Source organism: Callithrix jacchus, chromosome 14 (genome assembly GCF_049354715.1).
Source record: "Callithrix jacchus isolate 240 chromosome 14, calJac240_pri, whole genome shotgun sequence".
Lineage (NCBI taxonomy): Eukaryota > Metazoa > Chordata > Mammalia > Primates > Cebidae > Callithrix > Callithrix jacchus.
Window position 1 is genome coordinate 26,497,227 of NC_133515.1, and position 20,211 is coordinate 26,517,437.

The window sequence follows — 20,211 nt, forward strand, 5'->3', positions numbered from 1 at the left end:
AATAACACTATAAAAATAGGGAAGGATGAAGATGTATAGGAGCAGAGTTTTTGTACACCATTACAATTAATAAGCCAGGTGCAATGGCTCACACCTGTCGTCTTAGCACTTTGGGAGGCTGAGGTTGGGTGGACTGCTTGGGCCCAGGAGTATGAGACCAGACTGGGAAACAACAGTGAGATCTCATCACTAGAAAAAAATAAAAACGTAGCCAAGCATGATGGTGCATGCCTGTAGTCCCAGCTACTCAGGAAGCTTAAGTGGGGGGATCACTTGAGCCCAGGTGGCAAATGCAGTGAGCCAAGACTGTGCCACTGCACTCCAGCCTGGGTGACATAGTGAGGCCCTGTCTCAAAAACAAAACAAGAAAAACTCCCAAAGTTTGTGAAGCTTAAGATGTTAACTGTAGTTCCTGAGGGAATAACCAAGAAAATAACTTAAAAATATATACAAGAGGGAAGAAAAGGGGCATCAATGATACAGTATAAAATTGCAACTGAATATGAAATAAAGCAGTAATGGTGGGATCTTAACAAAAAGCAGGTAACGTACAGAAAACAGCTAAAAAGCAGAAGTCAACTAATTACTCCAAATATAAATGCATTAAACTCTCCAATTAAAAGGCACATTGAATGGATAAAAAACATGATCTAGCTCTATGCTGACAATTTAGATACAAAGAAAAAAGTTTAAAAGGTTGGAAAACAACCTATAGAAATGGTAACCACAAGAAAATTGGGGTATCTATATAATTATTAGACAAAACAGATTTCAGTTTAAGATTTCAAGACACCAAAGAAGGACATTGTATGTTGATAAAAGGACCAATCCACTAAGATATAATAATTATAAATATATATGCAGCTAACAACAGAACTTCCAAAAGATACAAAGCAAAAATTGCTGGAATTTAAGACAGAAATAGTTCTACAGTAATAGCTGCAGACTTCAGTATCCCTCTTTTAATAATGAACATAACCAGTCACAACATCAATAACGAAACAGAGGACCTGGATGAAACTATATACCAAATAAACCCAACAGACATACAGAATGACCCACCCAACAACAGCAGAATATCCCGTGTTCTCAAATGCAAATGGGACATTCTCCAGCATAAACCATATGGCCCCAAAACAAGTCTCAAGAAATTTAAAAAGACTGAAATTATACAACATATCTTTGCCAACCAGGATGGAATAAAATTAGAAATCAGTAACAGAGGAAAACTAAAAAATTCACAGATATGTGGAAATTTACACAATCTTAATGAAAGGGTCAAGGAAGGAAATCACAAGGGAAATAAGAAAATACCTAAGACAAATGAAAATGAAAACATGCCAAAACATAGGGGATGCAGCAAAAACAATGCTCAGAGGGAAATTAATGGCCATAATACCTACTTTAAAAGAGAAAAATGATTTCATATCAATAATTGTCATAGTCCATTCAGACTCCTATAACAATATACTTTAGACTGGGTAATTTACAAAAAAACAAATTTATTGCTCACAGTACCAGAGGTTTTCCAGAGGCTGGAAAGCACAAGATCAAGGCAGCAGCAGATCTGGTGTCTGGTAAGGGCTTGCTCTCTGCTTCATGGATGGTGCCTTCTAGCTGTTGAAGATGTATAGGAGCAGAGTTTTTGTACACCATTACAATTAATAAGCCAGGTGCAATGGCTCACACCTGTCGTCTTAGCACTTTGGGAGGCTGAGGTTGGGTGGACTGCTTGGGCCCAGGAGTATGAGACCAGACTGGGAAACAACAGTGAGATCTCATCACTAGAAAAAAATAAAAACGTAGCCAAGCATGATGGTGCATGCCTGTAGTCCCAGCTACTCAGGAAGCTTAAGTGGGGGGATCACTTGAGCCCCCGAAAGGTTAGGGGAACCTGCTTGAGCCTCTTTGATAAGGGCCCTAATCCCACTCATGAAGGTGAAGCTCACATAACTTATTTCCCAAAGGTTCCACCTCTTAATACTATTACATTGGGTATCGATTCCAATATATGAATTTTGAGAGCCAACAACATTCAAGACCATAGCAGAGAAGTTAACTAAACCCAGAGCTAGCAGAGGACAGACATACAAAGATGTCTGTATGATATGACTGACAGACATCTTTATTTAGAACAGAGATAAATGAAACTGGAAACAAAAAAACAGTACAGAAAATCAACAAAATCATAAGCCAATTCTATGAAAATGTCAACAAAATTAACAAACCTAGAGCTAGATTGACTTTAGAGGGTTGAGGATGAGGGCAGAAGATACTAAAGAAAGATATGAAATAGGAGAAATTGCCACAACTTAGAGAATGTTATAAACAATTGTATCTCAATTTATCAGCAATACCCTGATAACAATGTCAAAGATACCACAAGAATCACAAGACTACTACAACAATCCCTTATGGTTACAGATGCAGACATCCTCAAAATACTAGAAAACCTAATCCAGTAGCGTATTAAATGGACTATGCACCACAACCAAGTGAGATTTATCCTAGGAATACACATGACATATGAAAATTATTCAATATAATATGCCATATTAATAGAATGAAGAGGGGAAGAAAAACCACATGATTTCTACTGTTGTGGAAAAAACATTTGAAAAAAATCCAACACTTTCAGGATTAAAGAAAACAATAAAAACTTAAGAAATAGAAGAGAACTTCCCTTAACAGTATAAAGGCCATAGATGAAAAATACACAGCTAAATCACTGACAAATATTGCTGGGAAAACTGGATATCCATATTAAAAAAAAAATGAAGTTGAACCTTTACCTTATATACCATATTTAAAAATCAACTCAAAATAAGTCAAAGACCTAACTTAAGAGCTAAAAATTTAAAAGACAAGGATGTCCACTTTCACTACTTTTATTCAAACATGGAACTGAAAATTCTAGCCAGCGCAATTAGGCAAGAAAAAGAAAGTATCCAGACTATATACAGGAATAGGTAAAATTATGCCTGTTCACAAATGGCATGATCTTATATGTATAGTTGCAAAATACAAATCAATTCCAAAAATCAGTTGCATTTATAAATGCTAGCAATGAATACAAAAAGAAAAATCATTTATCTTAGCAAAAAAAAGAATAAAATACCTAGGAATAAATTTAATCATGAAGGTAGAAAACTCGTACCACTGAAAACTACAAAACATTGCTGAAAGAAATTAAAGACGACACCAATAAATGTAAACACAACATCCCATGCTCATGGAATGTAAGAAATTGATTAAGATGACTCACTACCCAAAGCAACATACACATTCAATGCAATTTCTATCAATACCCAGATGGTGGTTTTTGCAGAAAAGATCCCAAAATTCATATGGAATTTCTAGTGATCCTGACTAAAACAATCATGCAAAAGAAGACCCAAGTTGGTGAACTCACAGTTCTTGATTTTAAACCTTACTACAAAGTTGCAGAAATCAAACTGTAGTATTGGCAGGTACACAGACCAATGGAATATGAAAGCCTAGCAATATGCTTTCCCATCTGTGCTCAGTTGATTTTTAATTAGAGTGCTAAGACCATACAATGGGGGAAAGAAGAGTGTTTGACAAATGTCGCTGGGAAAACTGGACATCCATGTTCAAAAAAATGAAGTTGAACAACCTTGCGCCGTATTTAAAAGTCAACTCAAAATAGATCAAAGACCTAATTTAAGAGCTAAAATTTTAAAACTCCTAGAAGAAAACATTAGAGCTGGCAATGACTTCTTAAATTTAATACTCTGGCCTCCTACTCAGCTCACAAGTTAAAACTCAGGTTCTAGGCCTTGTCTATGTACTACGTGATTTCAATGTTTAATTCCTTTTTTTAAAGAAATTAAATGAGGCCAGGCGCGGTGGCTCATGCCTGTAATCCCAGCACTTTGGGAGGCTGAGGCGGGTGGATCATGAGGCCAAGAGATTGAGACCATCCTGGTCAACATGGTGAAACCCCATCTCTACTAAAAATATAAAAATTATCTGGGCATGGTGGTGCACGCCTGTAGTCCCAGATACTCAAGAGGCTGAGGCAGGAGAATTGCTTGAACCCAAGAGGCAGAGGCAGAGGCTGCGGTGAGCTGAGGTCATGCCATTGCACTCCAGCCTGGGTAATGACAGCGAAACTCTGTCTCAAAAAAAAAAAAAAATTAAATGAAGGAGTGGCCTAGGAGAATTAGTGGGCTATGGAAAGGCGCTTCTTTATGAACTGTATTCCTATACAGAGGTGATTATTTTAGGTAGCACTATCCTAAAACTTAAAATAATTTCATTTTCCTTCATAAACTTACATTATGAAGAGTCAGAAGACAAAGTATTTCATTACTTACCTTTTTAGAACCATTTAACCTGGCACTATTTGGTTTCTTGGTTAATTCCTGTTTCTAAGTTTAATAAATTCGTGGTACTTCTTTGCAAAACTGTGACAGAGTTTCCACCTGGGTGAGCAGAAATTTCCATGTTAGCTTTGTCATAATCACTAAGAAATCACTAATCACTACAGCATCTGTTTTTTTTTTTTGCTTTTAAGAAGAGTTCTTGGAGCAATCCCTTATACCTGCATTTGATGAAAGTTGTGTTGAAATTACAATGAGAGGATAATGCCAATAAACGGAGCCAAAGTATTATATGAATATTTTAATGCAAAATGCTTACCACTTAAAATTAGCAAAGCTTCATTTAAATTAAAATTCCATTTAACTAAAGATGGTTAACCCCAAGAAATTGTACAGTAGTTCATTTCTGCTATATAATGCCAGTCCTATGCCATTCAATAAGAACTGCAACATTAGCTGTCACTTCCTCCATTGCTCTTTTGGACCCTAAGGGATGAGGGAGAGGGAACTCAGACACAAAACAAAATACAACCCAAATAAACTGTGCAGTGATTCCTAATAGTTATAAACCCAATTTGACTAAGTTGTCCAAATAGATGGGGAATAACTGCAGGTATTGTTCCAGAGCTGATAAGAGGTTTTGTTTTTACACCCTGGTAAGGTAAAATTCTGCACTAGGTGAGAAGTCACAGTTTAAGGATGCATGTTCTGTAAATAGTTACTACATATACACATTTACTGTCTGTAAACACTAGAAATATACATTAGACAGGGTACCCTCACAAGTCAGGTACATTTTAAAAAAGAAGATGAGGTAACATGAATCTCAAAGTCCACAGGAATCCTGCCTGAAGAGTTTGAACAGCTGCCTGTAATTCATTTCCAATGTGCAGGGAGATTAAGGTTTGCCAAAACTGGATTCACTGGCTTTCAGCATAGCAACTGCATCTTTCACTGCATGGTAGATAACATTCTTCACCTAAAAAGAATGGGAGAATATATGGGCATTTTACATTTAAATCTAAAATCTATCACTAAGAATAAACTTCCTCCTACCAATTTTATTACCTTCTCTTAGAATTTAAAATTCAATATGAAATGTCAACACTGCAAAGGCCCCTGGGCTCCTTCAGACCAGTATTTCATATACATTTTAAACCCCATGATTCTAACAACTTAAAAAGCTCATTTTTTTCCCCTTGTATAGGTTTCGATACCACATAGACCTACTCATAGTGAGTACAGGGAGAGGCAAGTTCCAAGGTACAGCTTTATGATTTTTCCCTAATTTTCCAAACATGAAATTGTTATGATTCATTACTGAAATCCTTTTGAAAATACCACCCCCTCAGACCTCTTTTAGTCTCAGAGATTCAGTTCTGCTCTACCTAAGGGTGATGAGAACACTGCAGCACTGAAAAGTCAAGCACTGTGTTCAAGACCCCCAACTGGCAGCTGGGCCAAAATCAGAAGATCTATTCCTTTTCAGTACAAAGGGCTTTTTCTTTGTGGGGACAGTCCCTTACAGATTCTAAACAGTATCAAATCAAACCAAGGTGACATTTCATCTTGTTCTTCCCTCACTTAAGTAGGTAGTAGTACTAGATATAAAACAAGTTCATCAACTTACTGTGCTAAGTATGATATGGCCAAGTTCACTGACTCTCTTTATGAAGTCAAGAATGGGTCATGAAGCCATAGCCAGAGAAGGATACAACTGGTGCTATTTTTACCTGTAATTTGTCTTCATGATTGGTATGAGTCTGTGACAGATATCGGAATTCCTGAGTCAGCCAGAAGCAGTGTTTAACATGCTCTGGAGAAACAAAATCTTCAGCCACTTTGATGCAGCTATACAAGTTATGAACCTGAAAAACACGAAGTGCTATCAGTAACAAACCAAAAAGTTCATAATATAAAAAGAATAAAGAAAAAGTAATGATTTCTTGCCTGATGTGGAGCTCCTGCCGGGATAAACACCACATCCCCAAGAAACTGTACAATAGCCCAGCCTTGAACTCCATACTCTTGATGAAGACGCTTTCTTAATGCTCGGTCTAAATACCAGCTTTGATCATGAATAGGATCGTGGTCTGCTGGGTTTTCTTGACCTTGCTCTTCTGATACCTAAAATACATTCAAAATATTATGCAACTGAGTAACATATTAAGGCCCAAAAAGGCATTATTTTTCCTCTAAACAGTGTTGGCAGTTCGTAAATGTCAGGCTTTCAACGTAAGTGCCCCCACTGGCAGAAAAAGACAAGTGGTACTCAAAGACTTCAGCTGAATGAACCAATAGAAGAATGACAAAGAAAATCAGCTTCTCTGATGCTAGTTCCCATAAACCATCACTGGTGGTCTCTGTATAAGTTTGTAAATACTGTATTTAAACAATATTTTAGTCTAGGCTTTTAAACATAAGGAGGCCCAGGCTCCTTAGAAGTGAACTTGTTTTAAAGTTATTAGAAACCTGTCTTCACTTAACAATCTGACTTTTGAAACAGTCCCAAAGACAGCTGCAGATCGGACTTGTTTATCCTTGATCCAGTAACTGGTAAAGTAGAGACTCAGAGTGACACTATCAAAGGAACAATATGGTGACCAGTGGTTTTCTGGAAAAGCCAAATGATCCTTAGCCAGAAACACCTTGATTCAAACAAATGCTTGTTAAAGACCTATTTGGGGCCAGCTAACAAATTAGGAATGTTCATATCCAAAACTTATGAATGATTAAAGAATATCAGCCAAAGACACCTGGGTCTACACATAGCCCTTGCTGAACAACCTGCCAACTACTGGGGAAACCTAGAATCTTCCAAATCCCTGCATCCCTTACTAATGACAAGTAGGGCCACTCGCTACATGAGAGTGGACAAAACCAATAGGTACCTTACACTCAGAACATGGCCACTCAGGGGCAAGGATAAATGAACTTCTAAAGTGTTCACATTTTCAAGGTAATAAAAACAAATAGATACTAGGAAATGATCAGATAAACTTAATTGAAAGCAGAAAAACACAGACATAAAAGACAAAGCCAGCTTTTTTTTTAAGTGTAGCCCTAATCATTTAGAATCCCTGTTCCTTAGCAACCACCTTCAGCCTATCCAAACTGATAGGCACAGATTTTTTTAATGTTTCAAGTTGTGGCAATTCCCCTAGCCAAACCAGTCAGTTCACTACATGTAGTAACATAATATTGCTATTCTCTATGCCTCTGTTACACATGCCATAAAAAACACACCTTTTTAAGAAATTCCCTTATCTTCTCCGTGTCCTTTGCAGCATATATGTGCCACAGTGCTCCTGGTTTCTCTTTTCCTTCAATAAAGCGCTTTATTGTGAGTTCGTCAGAATCTCCATCTTGGATGGTCTTAAGGACTTCTAGGGCAGGAAGAGAAAGCAAGTATCAGACCACAGGCCCTGGCTCAGAGAGTAAGCCCTCCTTTTATACTCAGTACCCTACCTTCTTCTTCCTCACACTGCCCTTTGGGAATTCCCACATAGACCATGACATTAGCTGCATCAGATACATCTAAGTGAAGATTTGTTGTTCCATATTTGCGATCTTCAGGAGTGATCAATCCTGCAAAAAACAAAGTGCCTTAAAGTTTACAGAAGACAACAAAGGCTGCCATAGTCTTTCCACTACCTGGGAGATGGTAGGTCCCTGACTAACTCTTCTGCTGAGAATAACTGAAAATTCTGGATGAAATTATTGCAAAAAAATTTTCTTGAACAAGTCAATGTGCTAGCAAGAAAAGAAGGAATACTCAGAAACCAAAAACAGCAGGAAAGGGACGTGATAAAGCAGGTTCCTGAAGCTGGGAATTGCCAAAAGGACATTTACTAGATCAAGTGAGCTCAGGCTTTGATTGTTGCCACAGCCTAGGAATTCTGGAGCAAGAGACAAAGTCGAAGGACCACTGAAGATGGGGAGTCCAAAGGAAAGCCCTCATCCACACACACATAAACCTGGAACCTCAGATGGCTGTCATGACTGTAAGAAGGAACACTGCCCAACGCATTCCTTGGTTCTCTCAACTGTAAAAGAAGAGGGGAGAGGAGTGAGCCAGAATGACAGGTCCTCTCCAGTGTTCACAGTCTGTGGCTAATTCCTTGAGCACAGGAGAAGGCTCACCTTGCTCAGCAATGACCCAGAAGCTCACCCTGCAGTCACCTTGGGCAGCCCATTCTAACACTAGGACTCTGCTTCTTAGGCTGGGCAGTAGAGAGAAACACCACTTGCAGTGAGCAAGCCGTGGCTGTTTTCTAACCTACCAGCCTCTGAAAAGGCCCTGTACTGTTTTGGAGAAAGGCTTTATCTCTGGTATGCCTGGGGCTATGATTTTAGAGGAGCTATACTTATGAGAGGACACACTTCTTCATTCCAACCTGGGACCAGGGCCCCAGAGCCTTGTTGGACTTTCCTTTCTTTCCAACTTGCTGAAGTATCGGCCCTAGGAGTAGGTAAAGCACTGGTATTAGGGTGAGATCAAAGAATAGATGAGAGGATTGTGAAAAAGGGGAGGAGACAAACAATTATGGCAAAAAGTTGAAAGCTGTTATACAACTGGGTGATGAGTTATATGGAGTCAGTACTAGACTCTCAAGTTTTCAGTGTGTTTGGAAAATAGTTCCATAGTAAAAAGCAAAATTTATGAAAAAAGAAATTAATGTAATAGAAAATGAAATAAACACATGGATGATGTATTGTTATATGATAGCATGGATGAATATAAAAAATCTGTACGAAGTTCAAAAGAAGACTAAAAACAAAGAATATTGTACAGGAATTCAAATATATATGTTAAAATTATAAATATAAGGGAATGATGAACACAAACTCGAAGGTGGTGGTTAGACTATGGGCAATAGGACGAGGATGGAGCTGGGAAGAAAAGGAAAGGAGAGTAGGAGGCAAAGCCTCAGCAGGGACTGGCTGCCTGCTGATCCGGCCAGTGCCACAGTGCAGCACAAGCAAGTAAACAGCTGCTACGCAGCCACTGGCCCAAAGTCCATCCGACCCTAGTCACTGATAAAACCAGACTCTAAACCAGGGGAGCCTAAACTCAGATGAAACCAAAACTGTAAAAACATAATGGTCAAAGGGAAAGGAGTCCTAGACAACAAAATATCCTGAAACAAAACACATGGACTTTTATGGGGGAAAAAAATGGCTAGTAGGGGCTGCCGGGTGATGGAAAGTCAGAGGAAGGCCTGGGTAGGGAGATGGACTCTAGCTTGGAAATCAGGAGAGCTAAGTACTAGTCTCAGACCAGCCATCCTGGAATGCCCCTCAGAGATCCTGAACAGGTCAGTGTCCTTCTACTATCCTCAAGTCTTGGTCCTCATTTGCAAAATGGGGGGTGTTGTAGGAGCTAGAGAGAGGCTAGATTCTATGATCTCTCCAAAGAGCCTTTGCACTTACTTTGATTGAAGAGTCACAGCTTAATCATCCAACCTTTTAAAAAACCACTCTTTAATGATGTTTACAATAAGATAGTAGGTGTCTGAAAATGAACACATCTTCATTATTTTCATCCCCTGAATGCTTACTTCTGGATGGGAACCATTTTGTCATAGGAAAAGCTTTTATAGAGTAACACTGCCATCTATTAGTGTCTAGGGGAAAAGACCTGCTGCCAAGCTAGTTAAACCAAGCAAGCAATTTCTTTTGAAAATTTCTCAGATACCCACCTTTAAAGCTTCAGGATGTCTATAAAATAGCATGGATAAACTACACAACTTCACATTATACAATTCATTGGAAAAATGCTCTCATATATAGAAGTTTGTCCAAGATCCCAACCATGCAGCTGCTTTAATCAGTCTCTGAAGGGCTCAAGGGACAGGACTTTTAAGAGAGCACACTGCAGACCCACAGCACATGGAGGGCTCACCAACTGAGACCTGAGAAGTGAGTAGTAGGAAGGAGGCCTTGTGCCCACTGGGTCTTCTCACCCACACAGCTTTCCCCACTCTACCCTGGCAGAACTCTCTTGGGCATGGAGACTGCTGGGAGCTTGCAAACAAAAACACTCCCCTGTCACAATAGTCCCCGACTACATTCCTGATGGTTCCCTGGGCTGACTCAACTGTAACAGAATTGTGGGGCTGGAGTCCTTGCCCCTTTTCCCCCACTCCCCTTCCCCAGCAGTCTTTGGAGAACATGGCAAAGACAACAATAGACCTTGTCCTTTTTGAGAAGGACATCCATAGGTCTAAGGCTAGAAATGGAAAGTGACATGGAAGTAATTACGGGAGGAAGAAATAATTTCCAAGAGGATAGTAGAGGCCAAATAGTAAAAATGAATAAATAAAATTCACTGAAATACTCAAACAGCTACAACTGCATCAACAGTGAATTGTTGAATTGGTAAATAATCCCTTCAAAATGGCCAACTCGAATCCAGCCCTAATTAAAGGCCATATGTAAAACTGAACAAGATCACAGTTATAATGATGAAAGGTGGCTCTGGAAAATGTAGAAACCAGTCTTTATTCCAGGCAATCCTCCTTGTTAGAAAGTACTGAGTCATGTCCAAAGAATAAAAGTCCAATTCAAAGGGTACTTTGAATCCTAAGTACCCACCAGCACAGAACACTGCATTTAATTGTAGCGGATGTTAAGACAGCTAGAATGCTAGCTGATTGACCTGAATGTCCGAACACTGAAATCATTAATAAAAGTACATTCTCTCATCTATCATGCAGCAATTAAAAGTGATCTAAAGACTATTAAGCAACATGTAAAGATTTTACAGTGTAAAATTAGGTAAAGAGAAAAATAAAACATTGCATGTGCTCTACAACTGCCAACTATGAAAATCAAATACACAAACATGTGGCCAGAGAATGAAAGGAAATATGTAAAAACGAAGGCTGAGGCTGTATTAAGCATTAGGATTATGGGTGTTTTCCACCTCTCCCTCCCCTAAATCAATTTTTCAAACATTTTGAGCTGTTTTATTTCCATTTTAAAGTTAGCTATCTCCATCTTACCATAAGCATTATACATCTTGGGACCCAGATCTGGCCGAACAAAGTAGTTTGGCAGCCTAGAGGCCAAGTTCAGTTTGCCATCTCGCCTTGTGTACTCCGGCAGTGGAATGTTGGCCATCAGATCGTCAAACCTAGAAAAACAGAACCAGGAATTTGCAAAATAAGATTGCTTTTCTAATTCATTATTGTGTAACTTGTTTTGTTCCTTCTACACCAAAAGGAACAAACACATCTGTGATCATATAGACTGAGAGAGTCATCAAATATTTAAGATTAGAGTTACAGTAGTTATATACAAAGATGTCTTCTTTCTCTCTTACAACATACAAATGTGTCCAAATCAGCTGGAATAGTTCAGACAAAAGATCTCAGCAATAAATTCCAGATAAAAAGTTACACTTAGGCATATATCATTGTGACACCCTTTTCAGGGTTTCAAGCTCAATCAGGAAAATAGATCTACCCATTAGGTGTCTTCTTGTCTGACTCAGTGCTGTAACTATATTGTCCTGACCCTGACACGGCAGCTCCCACAACTGCTTCCAAATCAGCCTTGTAAGAATATGTGAGCCTCTTCTCTAGCAGAGCCTACCATGGAAAATGTGTGGTGTTCCATTAGTCAGCTAAGCCTAAAAGCCAATCACTTTTTCATCTCATTTAAAAATAAACATGCCTCCAATGACTACAAACTAGAAATGAAAAATGAGCAGCAGTATAACTACAGAACTTTTGTTATTTCCTTGAAAACTATTTTCTCACTACCACAAAAAATAATTTATCCTACCAAGTCAAGAACAGATCATCTCTCCCCACCTTCATAATCATACCTGGAAGGCATCATATCTCTAAAATCTTCTCCTGGTGGCCAGTCCTTAAGTTTCAACACCATTGGTTCTTTTTCATTTTTCAAACGATCTGAAAGGTAAACCAGAATAAATGAACTGTTACTATTTATAACTCAGAAACAGACAAAAATGACAAATTAGCATTTTATGCCTCAACAATGCAAACAAAATATATCTCTGCAAAATTTTCATAACCTGACATATTTAGTATGCAAATATTATTTTTCCTTGATTTTCCCCTCCTACCAACTATCCACCATTTTATTTCTACAGTGTAAAGAAATCCATTTGTACCCAGGAGGCAGCAAGGTGCACCAAAATAAAAATCACCAACTAATGGATTTGTGTCAGGGCCTTGTCTTTCCTAGAAGCTTATTAAACTGCTACTCATTCTTAGAGATTCGGCCACTCCCTTTTGCCCACTGCATATAGGTGCTATTTTGACAGCTGTCATCGATCCAATCTGCTCCTCCTCTACAGTGTTCTGGAAGAAGTGAGCAGCATCCCAACTAACCAAAGCAATGCATCTCAACAATCAAAGGTCACAGGTATTTCTGAGGCCAGCATGGAACAGAAATTACTTATTCTGTTCAGAGAGAGACTGAGCCTATCTGGATGTTCTGTCCAGGAACAACAAAGACCAACAGAACAGGTAATAATGCCTCAGCGCTCAAAAGCATAAACACTAACAAGGAAAGGGAAGAGAAGACAGATGTTAATTTCAAACTGCAAAATCCTGGAAAATGCTGTCGTTGGGTCTCAGACTCCTGCCATTCCTGTGTCCCCTCCTTTCACATCCTCAACCCCCTCAAAAGATCTTTCATACGTACTTGGAACGTCTTCAAATCCATCCCAGAAGTCTCCTACTGTGGCTCCTGTGATGATTTCATTGGTCCTACAATTAACTAGGTCTACTTCCTGCTCACCAAACTCTTTCCTAAAGGATTCAGGTTTCCAAAGTTCAGAGTTCAATTTATGATGCACTCCAGACACCATCACTGGCTAAATGAAGAGAAGGAAGACTTTAGTCTGAACTCTGGCAGCTGTTCCCACTCCCGAAGGCAGTCCCTCTTCATACTGCTGCTGGTGTGTTTCCATGGAGCTAGTGCTCCATCTCAGATGGTGAAGTGACAGTTTAGGCTTAGTTCTCAGAGCTCCCAAATCACCTCCAACCTTCACCATTCATCTGCTACACACCCCTTGCTCTCAAACTACATGAGTAAGCATCTAGGAGAAAAGCATCACCTTTCCTAGTCAGATCTCATTACTCACAGCAAGATGGACTGTAAAGAAGACGGGCTGAGGGAGTGTCCAGTGGCACCAGTCACCAGTGAAACAGGGTGACCCCACTGTACTCGAGCCTGTTATTGTCAAGCAGGAATATGGCCTGTGACACCCCTCACTACTGGCTATGGGAGGATGCCAAAACTTTTGGCTGTCTAAGACTACCTAGAAGTTCTGACCTTTATGTGAAAGTCTAACTTTAAAATATTGGCAACAAGTAATAAAGCCTGCTGATAAGACTATATCCAGCCCATCATTTTGTTTCTTGTCTATATATGATTAAAAGAATAAATCCTATTAGTACACTGGATGAAGAAAAACATTTTGGAAATTTATTTTTGGTTAAACACTCACATCTTTGTTTGGCAATTCTCCCAAATTCTTGTCCAAGAGCAGAGTGTTCCTTTAGCAAAGACCCCATTTGGCTGAAGAGAGAAGCCAAAGATCCAGAAAAGAGAACCAAAACAAGAAAGCACAGAAGCAGGCCTAGAAATTCTCCTTAAAGATATTAACCAGCACTTAAGATCCAACAATGGTGCCCTTTAGGGCAGGCACCTGGGGAGTTTATGACACCACATGGCCCTGGCCCACCTACAACTGCCTTTAGCACAGGGTTTTCATTCAGGTAGTAGGGGTGCATGATTTTCTACCACGTTTTGTCTAATCTCCCAAATCCCATGAGCCTGTAGTCACACTCTCACTTCCTCTGCTGAGGTTTATCATAGGAATCACCAAGCCTGGATGCCCTCATCAAAAACCCAACGGGGACTGACAGGAAGCAACGAAAACCTGACTGGAAATGTCAGCTTAGGACCATCAGCTTTAAAAAGTAAGACCCAAGGCCACACCCTGACCTGATTATATTTACCCTAAACAATGAAGAATAAAACAGGAGGTAAAAGATGGGGAAAAGGGTGAGGTGGGGTTGTCAGAAGTCTGCCAAAGGAACAGAGAAGGGGGTTCTGAATAGGGCTGGAAGAAGAGAGGCCTACATTACCTGCCCTTGCTTCCAGCACTCCCTAAACACATTCCAGTTGCTCTTATTGTTAGGGTCCTGTAAGCACAGCAAGCGATTATCACAAAGCCAATAGTGAGGAGTGTCAAAGCCCAGAATGCTGGGCTTGATCGTTAGTCCTTGAGGCCTCTTAGATACATCAGAGGAAGTCTTATTTTGCACCAAAGAAGCAAAGATGTCATCAAGGATTTTTGGTGTATTCTTCAGTCCATTTTCTGTCTGAATTGGAGAAAGAACAAGTCTTAAACATGTCATTCCCTTACCATCAAGAAACCCCATTCCCATAATGATGAGTATATACTGCATATCCAAAAGAGTCCAAGCCAGGACCCCCAGGCAAAAAAGCATGTACCCTGTCCCCACTTGACAACTCATAGAAGTGAGGTAACAGGAGAAAGTGGCCCAGCTCAGAAATAGAGTCCCATGAAACCCCTCCTCCAATGACTCAGCCTTTGGGGCCTACAAAGGTAAGTATGTGATTCAGTCTCCTTTCTTTCAGTTCTGACTTCTCTAGCCTCTTCCTGTTCTGTCTCTATCAACTTTACAACATGGAGTACCAACAAACAAGCACATACCTTTCCTGTAGAAGAATTCAAGAGATTTCGGAGGAAACCAGAATTGTTGTTGCTTACAGGTGTCAAAATTGTGCTGTTAAAGGTATGGAGGACTGTGCTGGATTTGCTTAACGTTGGAAGGGGTGGAAGACATTTGATTTCATTCTTTAAAACTGGCATAGTTGGTTGTTTTTCTAAAATAAAACAAAACATCCAGATGAAAAGACATTTTTGAAAGGCAAATCCCTTATTAGTATTCTATTAACAGAAATACTTTAGAACTTGCTTTCTGTTTGCCGAAGCGGAAAAAAACTTTAGGGGATAAGTACTAATATTATTTACTTAGATAAGACTCATTGATGTTAAAAACAGCAACTATCTAGTACAATGGATTTTCATAAATTGACCTTGTTATCTAGCAACCCTGACAAATAAGTTTAGTAAATGTAGATTCTTTTGCATTTTTTGCATGTACTGTCTACAAATAATTGGCAGCATTCTCTTTACACGTTTTTTTTTTTCCTTTGGCCTCAATGCACTGACCAAGACTTTCAGTACAATGCTTATATAAAGACTGATAACAGATATCCTTTGTCTTGTTCTTAAACATAGAGAGAAACTGTTGAAAGAAAGAAAGAAAGAAAAGAAAAGAAAAAGAAAAAGAAAAAGCTCAAAGACCAACTTGGCCAACATGGTGAAATCCCATCTCTACTAAAAATACAAAAATTAGTTGGGCGTGGTCGTGGCACCTGTAATCCCAGCTACTCAGGAGGCTGAGGCAGGAGAATTGCTTGAACCTGGGAGGCAGAGGTTGCAGTGAGCCTTGCTCTGTCACAAAAAAAAAAAAAAAAAAAAAAAAGAAGTGGCCTGCAATTCTCTTCTGTAACACAGCCGGAAGGAGTCCCTAAATTTATGGAACTCTACCTCAGTCCAAAGCCCACACTCTTCATATTTATCATCAAGCATCCTGAGGCGACAGCACAGATGACAAAAATAAAACTAAAACCAGCACATTCCAATTTATATATAGGGCAAGGCTAGAAAGGTGAAAAATCACTGATTAAGCAAGTCTCAGCCCCACCCCATTCCTGCCAAACACACTCTCAACCTTAGCTAAAGTTCTATCGCAGCAGCAAAAGTTCTCTTTGGTGCTGCATTTCAAAAACACTTTCATTTGTGGCAGGTTCCAGGCAGAGAAGCACTTTCCATTCTACACGACTTCTAACCACTATTCTCCCAGCAACTGAGGTTGCCAAGTCCCTCAATGAATGGACTAATATACTCAGGAACAAACAGGAAAGACTCACCCTTGTTTTCCTTGTTGACATTCCCACTGGTTAGGTCTGCCAGCCAGTTTAGAGGAGATGTGCTGGCTGGACAGGCAGGCTTCATGCTGCTGGCTGGCTTGGAGGGTGCTTCTCCACCCATAGCTGCTGGCTCCAACACTGAGGGATTCTGCTGGAGCACTGCACCAAGAGTCGGTTTTTCTCCAGTTAAAGAAGTCTGTGTTAAGCATTAAAGGATGATTTTACATAAGCTGAAGAATGACATTTTCCTTTTCTTACCTTCTCTCCTAATAGCCAAGCAACAAGTAAGATAAACATCCAGAACAAAACCACCTAATAGCTAGCTCTGGGTATCCCCACAGCTGCAGTAATCTTCCATTAGTAGAGAATAACTACAAGGTGGGAGATACGTTAGCAACTTAAACACAGCAGGTATTTCTCTCTGCACTCTTCTACCATCCAGTTCCTGCTGGTACATATCCCTATTACTGGATGTACCTTGCTGATTTAAAATGACCAGTTTGTGCCTGTCTCTCCTATGAACTCATCCCAGAATCCAGGATAAGCACAGAAAACATGGTTGAGAATGAATAAATGAAGCAGGCAGGGAAGGTAAAGCTGAGATTTCAGAAGGAAATGGGATGCCGTGAAATGCTATTTTGAGTTAGCTTTAAAAATGTGATGAGCTCTTAAAAGAACTCATAAATTAAACCTAAGATGACTGTTATAGAAGAAAATGATTTTAAAAACTGGCAAGAGTGAGTTTATACACACATAATGAGGAGGAAAAAGAATATTCAAACTCCTATTGTGGTCCAGGCCCTCTTTACATGTGATATAATTCTGTGACACCTAATCATCAATATTGCTTATTATTTCTGTATTACTGACGCACATATAAATCAGCTCATGTGAACCAAAGTAACACAACTAGCAAGTGGTAGAAAAGAATTCAAATTCAGTTCTGACTCCAAAGATTACAAGTCTTCTGCCCTCCCATCATGCCTATGACACCACAGCTTTACAGAAATGTCAAGTTCTGATTTTAAACACAATGCAGCAAACTGATTACTGGAACAAGGGGGAGAAGGGGGACAGCAAGGGGTACATGTGATGATGGGTAGGAGAGGGATCCCACCAAGGAGAAACATATGAGGACTGAGAAAATGAACACTTTTTACATTGAGTGACAGGCAACTAAATGCTCATTTTATCATTATTTCCTTCAGCTCTTCATAAACATGAGCTAAATATATTTAGTAATTTTAGAAATGTTGAAGATTATCTGAATAATTTTAATTCTGCAAAATACCCATTTTTTAAAAAAACCCTTTTGCAAATTAGACAGCTACTTACTTAATAGGTAGACTACATTAGAACTTTTTTACTTTTTCAAGAAACAAAAATGTAAAACTTACTAAAAGAGGCCACAGAAAAGTCCACAAAAGTAATGTGAAAAGTCAGAATGGGTCTCAACTGCCACATGAACTGTATGAATTCTCTCTCTCTCTCTCTCTCTCTCTCTCTCTCTCTCTCTCTCTGTCTCCATTGATAGCTAACCTCAGGTTCCTTTACAGACAAATGACAGTTCCAAGGGACGGTGAATTTAGCATAAGCAGCAAATACCTGTTTTAGGTCTTCCTTTGAGGATGGCTTTGAAAAGAGTTTGAATTGCCTGTTTGAACAAGGACAGTTTGCCTTTATTCCCCATTTCGCTCTTACAGAATGAACAATGTCTCCAACATCATAGAGGGCTAAAGAAAGGGCAGAGGCAAACATCTGAACAAGGGTATTAGGTACTTTCAACCTCAACATTACAGAGAAGCAGCTGGCATTCCCCACATGATTATGTTTCCCACTCCCTCCTTTCATCCTGTTCCAGAGGCCTTCCCCAAAATGCATTTTCTTTTCTTATACAAAACTATTCCACAAAATTTTAATCAAAAAGTGTTGGGGGAGTTAATACACTTCTGGAGTTTTTTAATACACACTAAAATAAAGGTAGTGAGTATAAAGTAAAACCAAACTACTAGCCCCTATGAGTTAACCAAGACAAGGGGAAAGAAAATCACTGCAGCACATGAAATACCTTTTCCAGGAATGATCTGTGTAGGCATTAAATTCTCTGGTTCATGTATCTGACTCTTCACACATTTTAGCCAAGAGAAAGTCTTGTAAGCAGCACCTGCAAATAACTGATTTGTAGTAACTGTTCTTTATAGACTCTGGCTCCATATGCTTCAAGAAACCTACTAACCACCAATCAACAAAAAACTTGATTTAACTGTGTAAAGGGGCTGGAAGAGAATCAGATCGGTTCTCACCCTGTTGGCAATTCTTTCTCTTCATCCGGTAGCAATCCACACATACTCCAAACCCACACCGAGGACACACCCAGTGCAGATTGAAGATGGTGGTGTCGCACACATCACACATTTCTCGAACACCTTTGACAGCTCGCTTCCAAGCAACCTGTCCTGCAAAAACCAGTAAATCACTTAGTCTTTGGAAGGAGAGAGCTTCTGAAATCAAACATGAAAGGTAGGGGTTGTTGTCATTTCTCCCTGTGACTAGACTTCAGATTAACTTTGTTCAGCCTTCATTGCAAATGCTGCCTCCCCCACGAAGCACTCCTGGATCCCCTCAGCACTCCTAGTAACTTGAATTTGTACTTCAGTTTCATGCCTCTTCTCACTGTATATCTCACCTCCCTCTAGGAGACTGAGCTCCAAGCAGAATCCCTCTTCAGACTGCAGCAGCAGTTACACAAGTTGGAGCTCAGACACAGGCATCACACAACAGTGGTTCTTAACCTCTGAGTCATGAGTCCCTTTCAGAAATTAAAGGCAGTACATGCCAGGCTTTCTCCAATTGAAAAAAAAAATTTTACTCAGATCCACAAACCCAATAATCTGCATAGAGCCATCAGGTTATTTAGATACCCTACATCCAACTGCCCATTAAAAACTCCAAGGTGCTCAGGGGAACTGGAGACAGCTGCACATTAACTTAGTGCAGGCACAATGGTCCAAGGTCAGTTCCTTTACCAGTCAGTCAGAAACTCAATTTAGCCAGTTCCAGGAATGATGCAGGCACCCAGAACTGACTCACACTGACCAAACATCCAGCAGCTTAAGGCAGGACCCAGGATTCCACAAGCAGCATTTTCTGTTCCGGTGGCCAAGATCTAATAACTGGAGGGAGAAGCCTTCCAAAACTGGACAGGCCATTGGACCCTTCTCCCAGATAGAGGAGTGCCAAATCAGGGAACCAAACCAGGTATCGGAAAGCTTTTAGAAGTATGAGCATTTTTTGTGGTCACAGAAAAGCCCCAGGTCCCCTGACTACAAGACTCCTTGCAGTCTGTATCTCTCCTGAACAACACTGGATCAGTGCTGCTGCATTCCTGTTCTATAGAGAATATCTTTTTCCTAATCCAGTTTGGGGTTAACTCATTCCTTCTTCAGACTGAACACAACCCAAATGACAAAGCTTTAGTTTATTCAAAATCAACCCAACTGCTGAATGGACTTCTGCCATTTCATTTATAATGTAATAGCCCAGGGCACAATACATATAGCTTTAGGCATCTTACAATTTAGATTTTATGAACTTCACCTTGGACACTTGGATTAAGACTGTTTTATCAGAAAGTACTCTTAAATCTCTTAGCCACCCATTTAATAGTTATATATCACTGAAAAGACAGAATAAAAGTAATAATAGTTGAGATTTGCTCCCTAATCTCAGGATCAGAGTTAAACTCCTCTGGGTACGGTGGCATTATCTCAGTATCACTCACAGTAAGTTTCTCTCTCCAATCTGACCAGCTTGTCACAGAGAAAAAAGCAAGCAGCAGGATAATCAAAAAGGC

General features: G+C 39.7%; 1 protein-coding gene and 1 long non-coding RNA gene across 6 annotated transcripts in view; both read right to left on the reverse strand.

The window, feature by feature from the left end:
* Positions 1-950: 950 nt before the first annotated feature.
* Positions 951-4,451, reverse strand: LOC144579244 (uncharacterized). The gene is made up of 2 exons (XR_013526405.1): positions 4,341-4,451; positions 951-1,617 (listed from the first exon to the last, which is right to left on the reverse strand). It is a non-coding gene; the product is annotated as an uncharacterized LOC144579244 (long non-coding RNA).
* Positions 4,452-4,632: 181 nt separating this feature from the next.
* The window catches only part of KDM3A (lysine demethylase 3A), a 54,699-nt gene continuing 39,120 nt past the window's right edge, over positions 4,633-20,211 (reverse strand). For all 5 annotated transcript variants that reach the window (XM_035273392.3, XM_078348947.1, XM_078348948.1 and 2 more), the window contains 14 exons: positions 18,662-18,814; positions 18,427-18,522; positions 17,964-18,091; positions 16,359-16,554; positions 15,073-15,245; positions 14,480-14,716; positions 13,029-13,200; positions 12,181-12,268; positions 11,354-11,484; positions 7,815-7,934; positions 7,593-7,732; positions 6,297-6,473; positions 6,080-6,214; positions 4,633-5,325 (listed from right to left, as the gene is read on the reverse strand). In XM_035273392.3, coding sequence (XP_035129283.2) covers positions 5,245-5,325; positions 6,080-6,214; positions 6,297-6,473; positions 7,593-7,732; positions 7,815-7,934; positions 11,354-11,484; positions 12,181-12,268; positions 13,029-13,200; positions 14,480-14,716; positions 15,073-15,245; positions 16,359-16,554; positions 17,964-18,091; positions 18,427-18,522; positions 18,662-18,814 — 2,027 coding nt within the window. In that variant the 3' untranslated portion in view covers positions 4,633-5,244. The remainder of the gene's footprint in view (positions 5,326-6,079; positions 6,215-6,296; positions 6,474-7,592; positions 7,733-7,814; positions 7,935-11,353; positions 11,485-12,180; positions 12,269-13,028; positions 13,201-14,479; positions 14,717-15,072; positions 15,246-16,358; positions 16,555-17,963; positions 18,092-18,426; positions 18,523-18,661; positions 18,815-20,211) is intronic.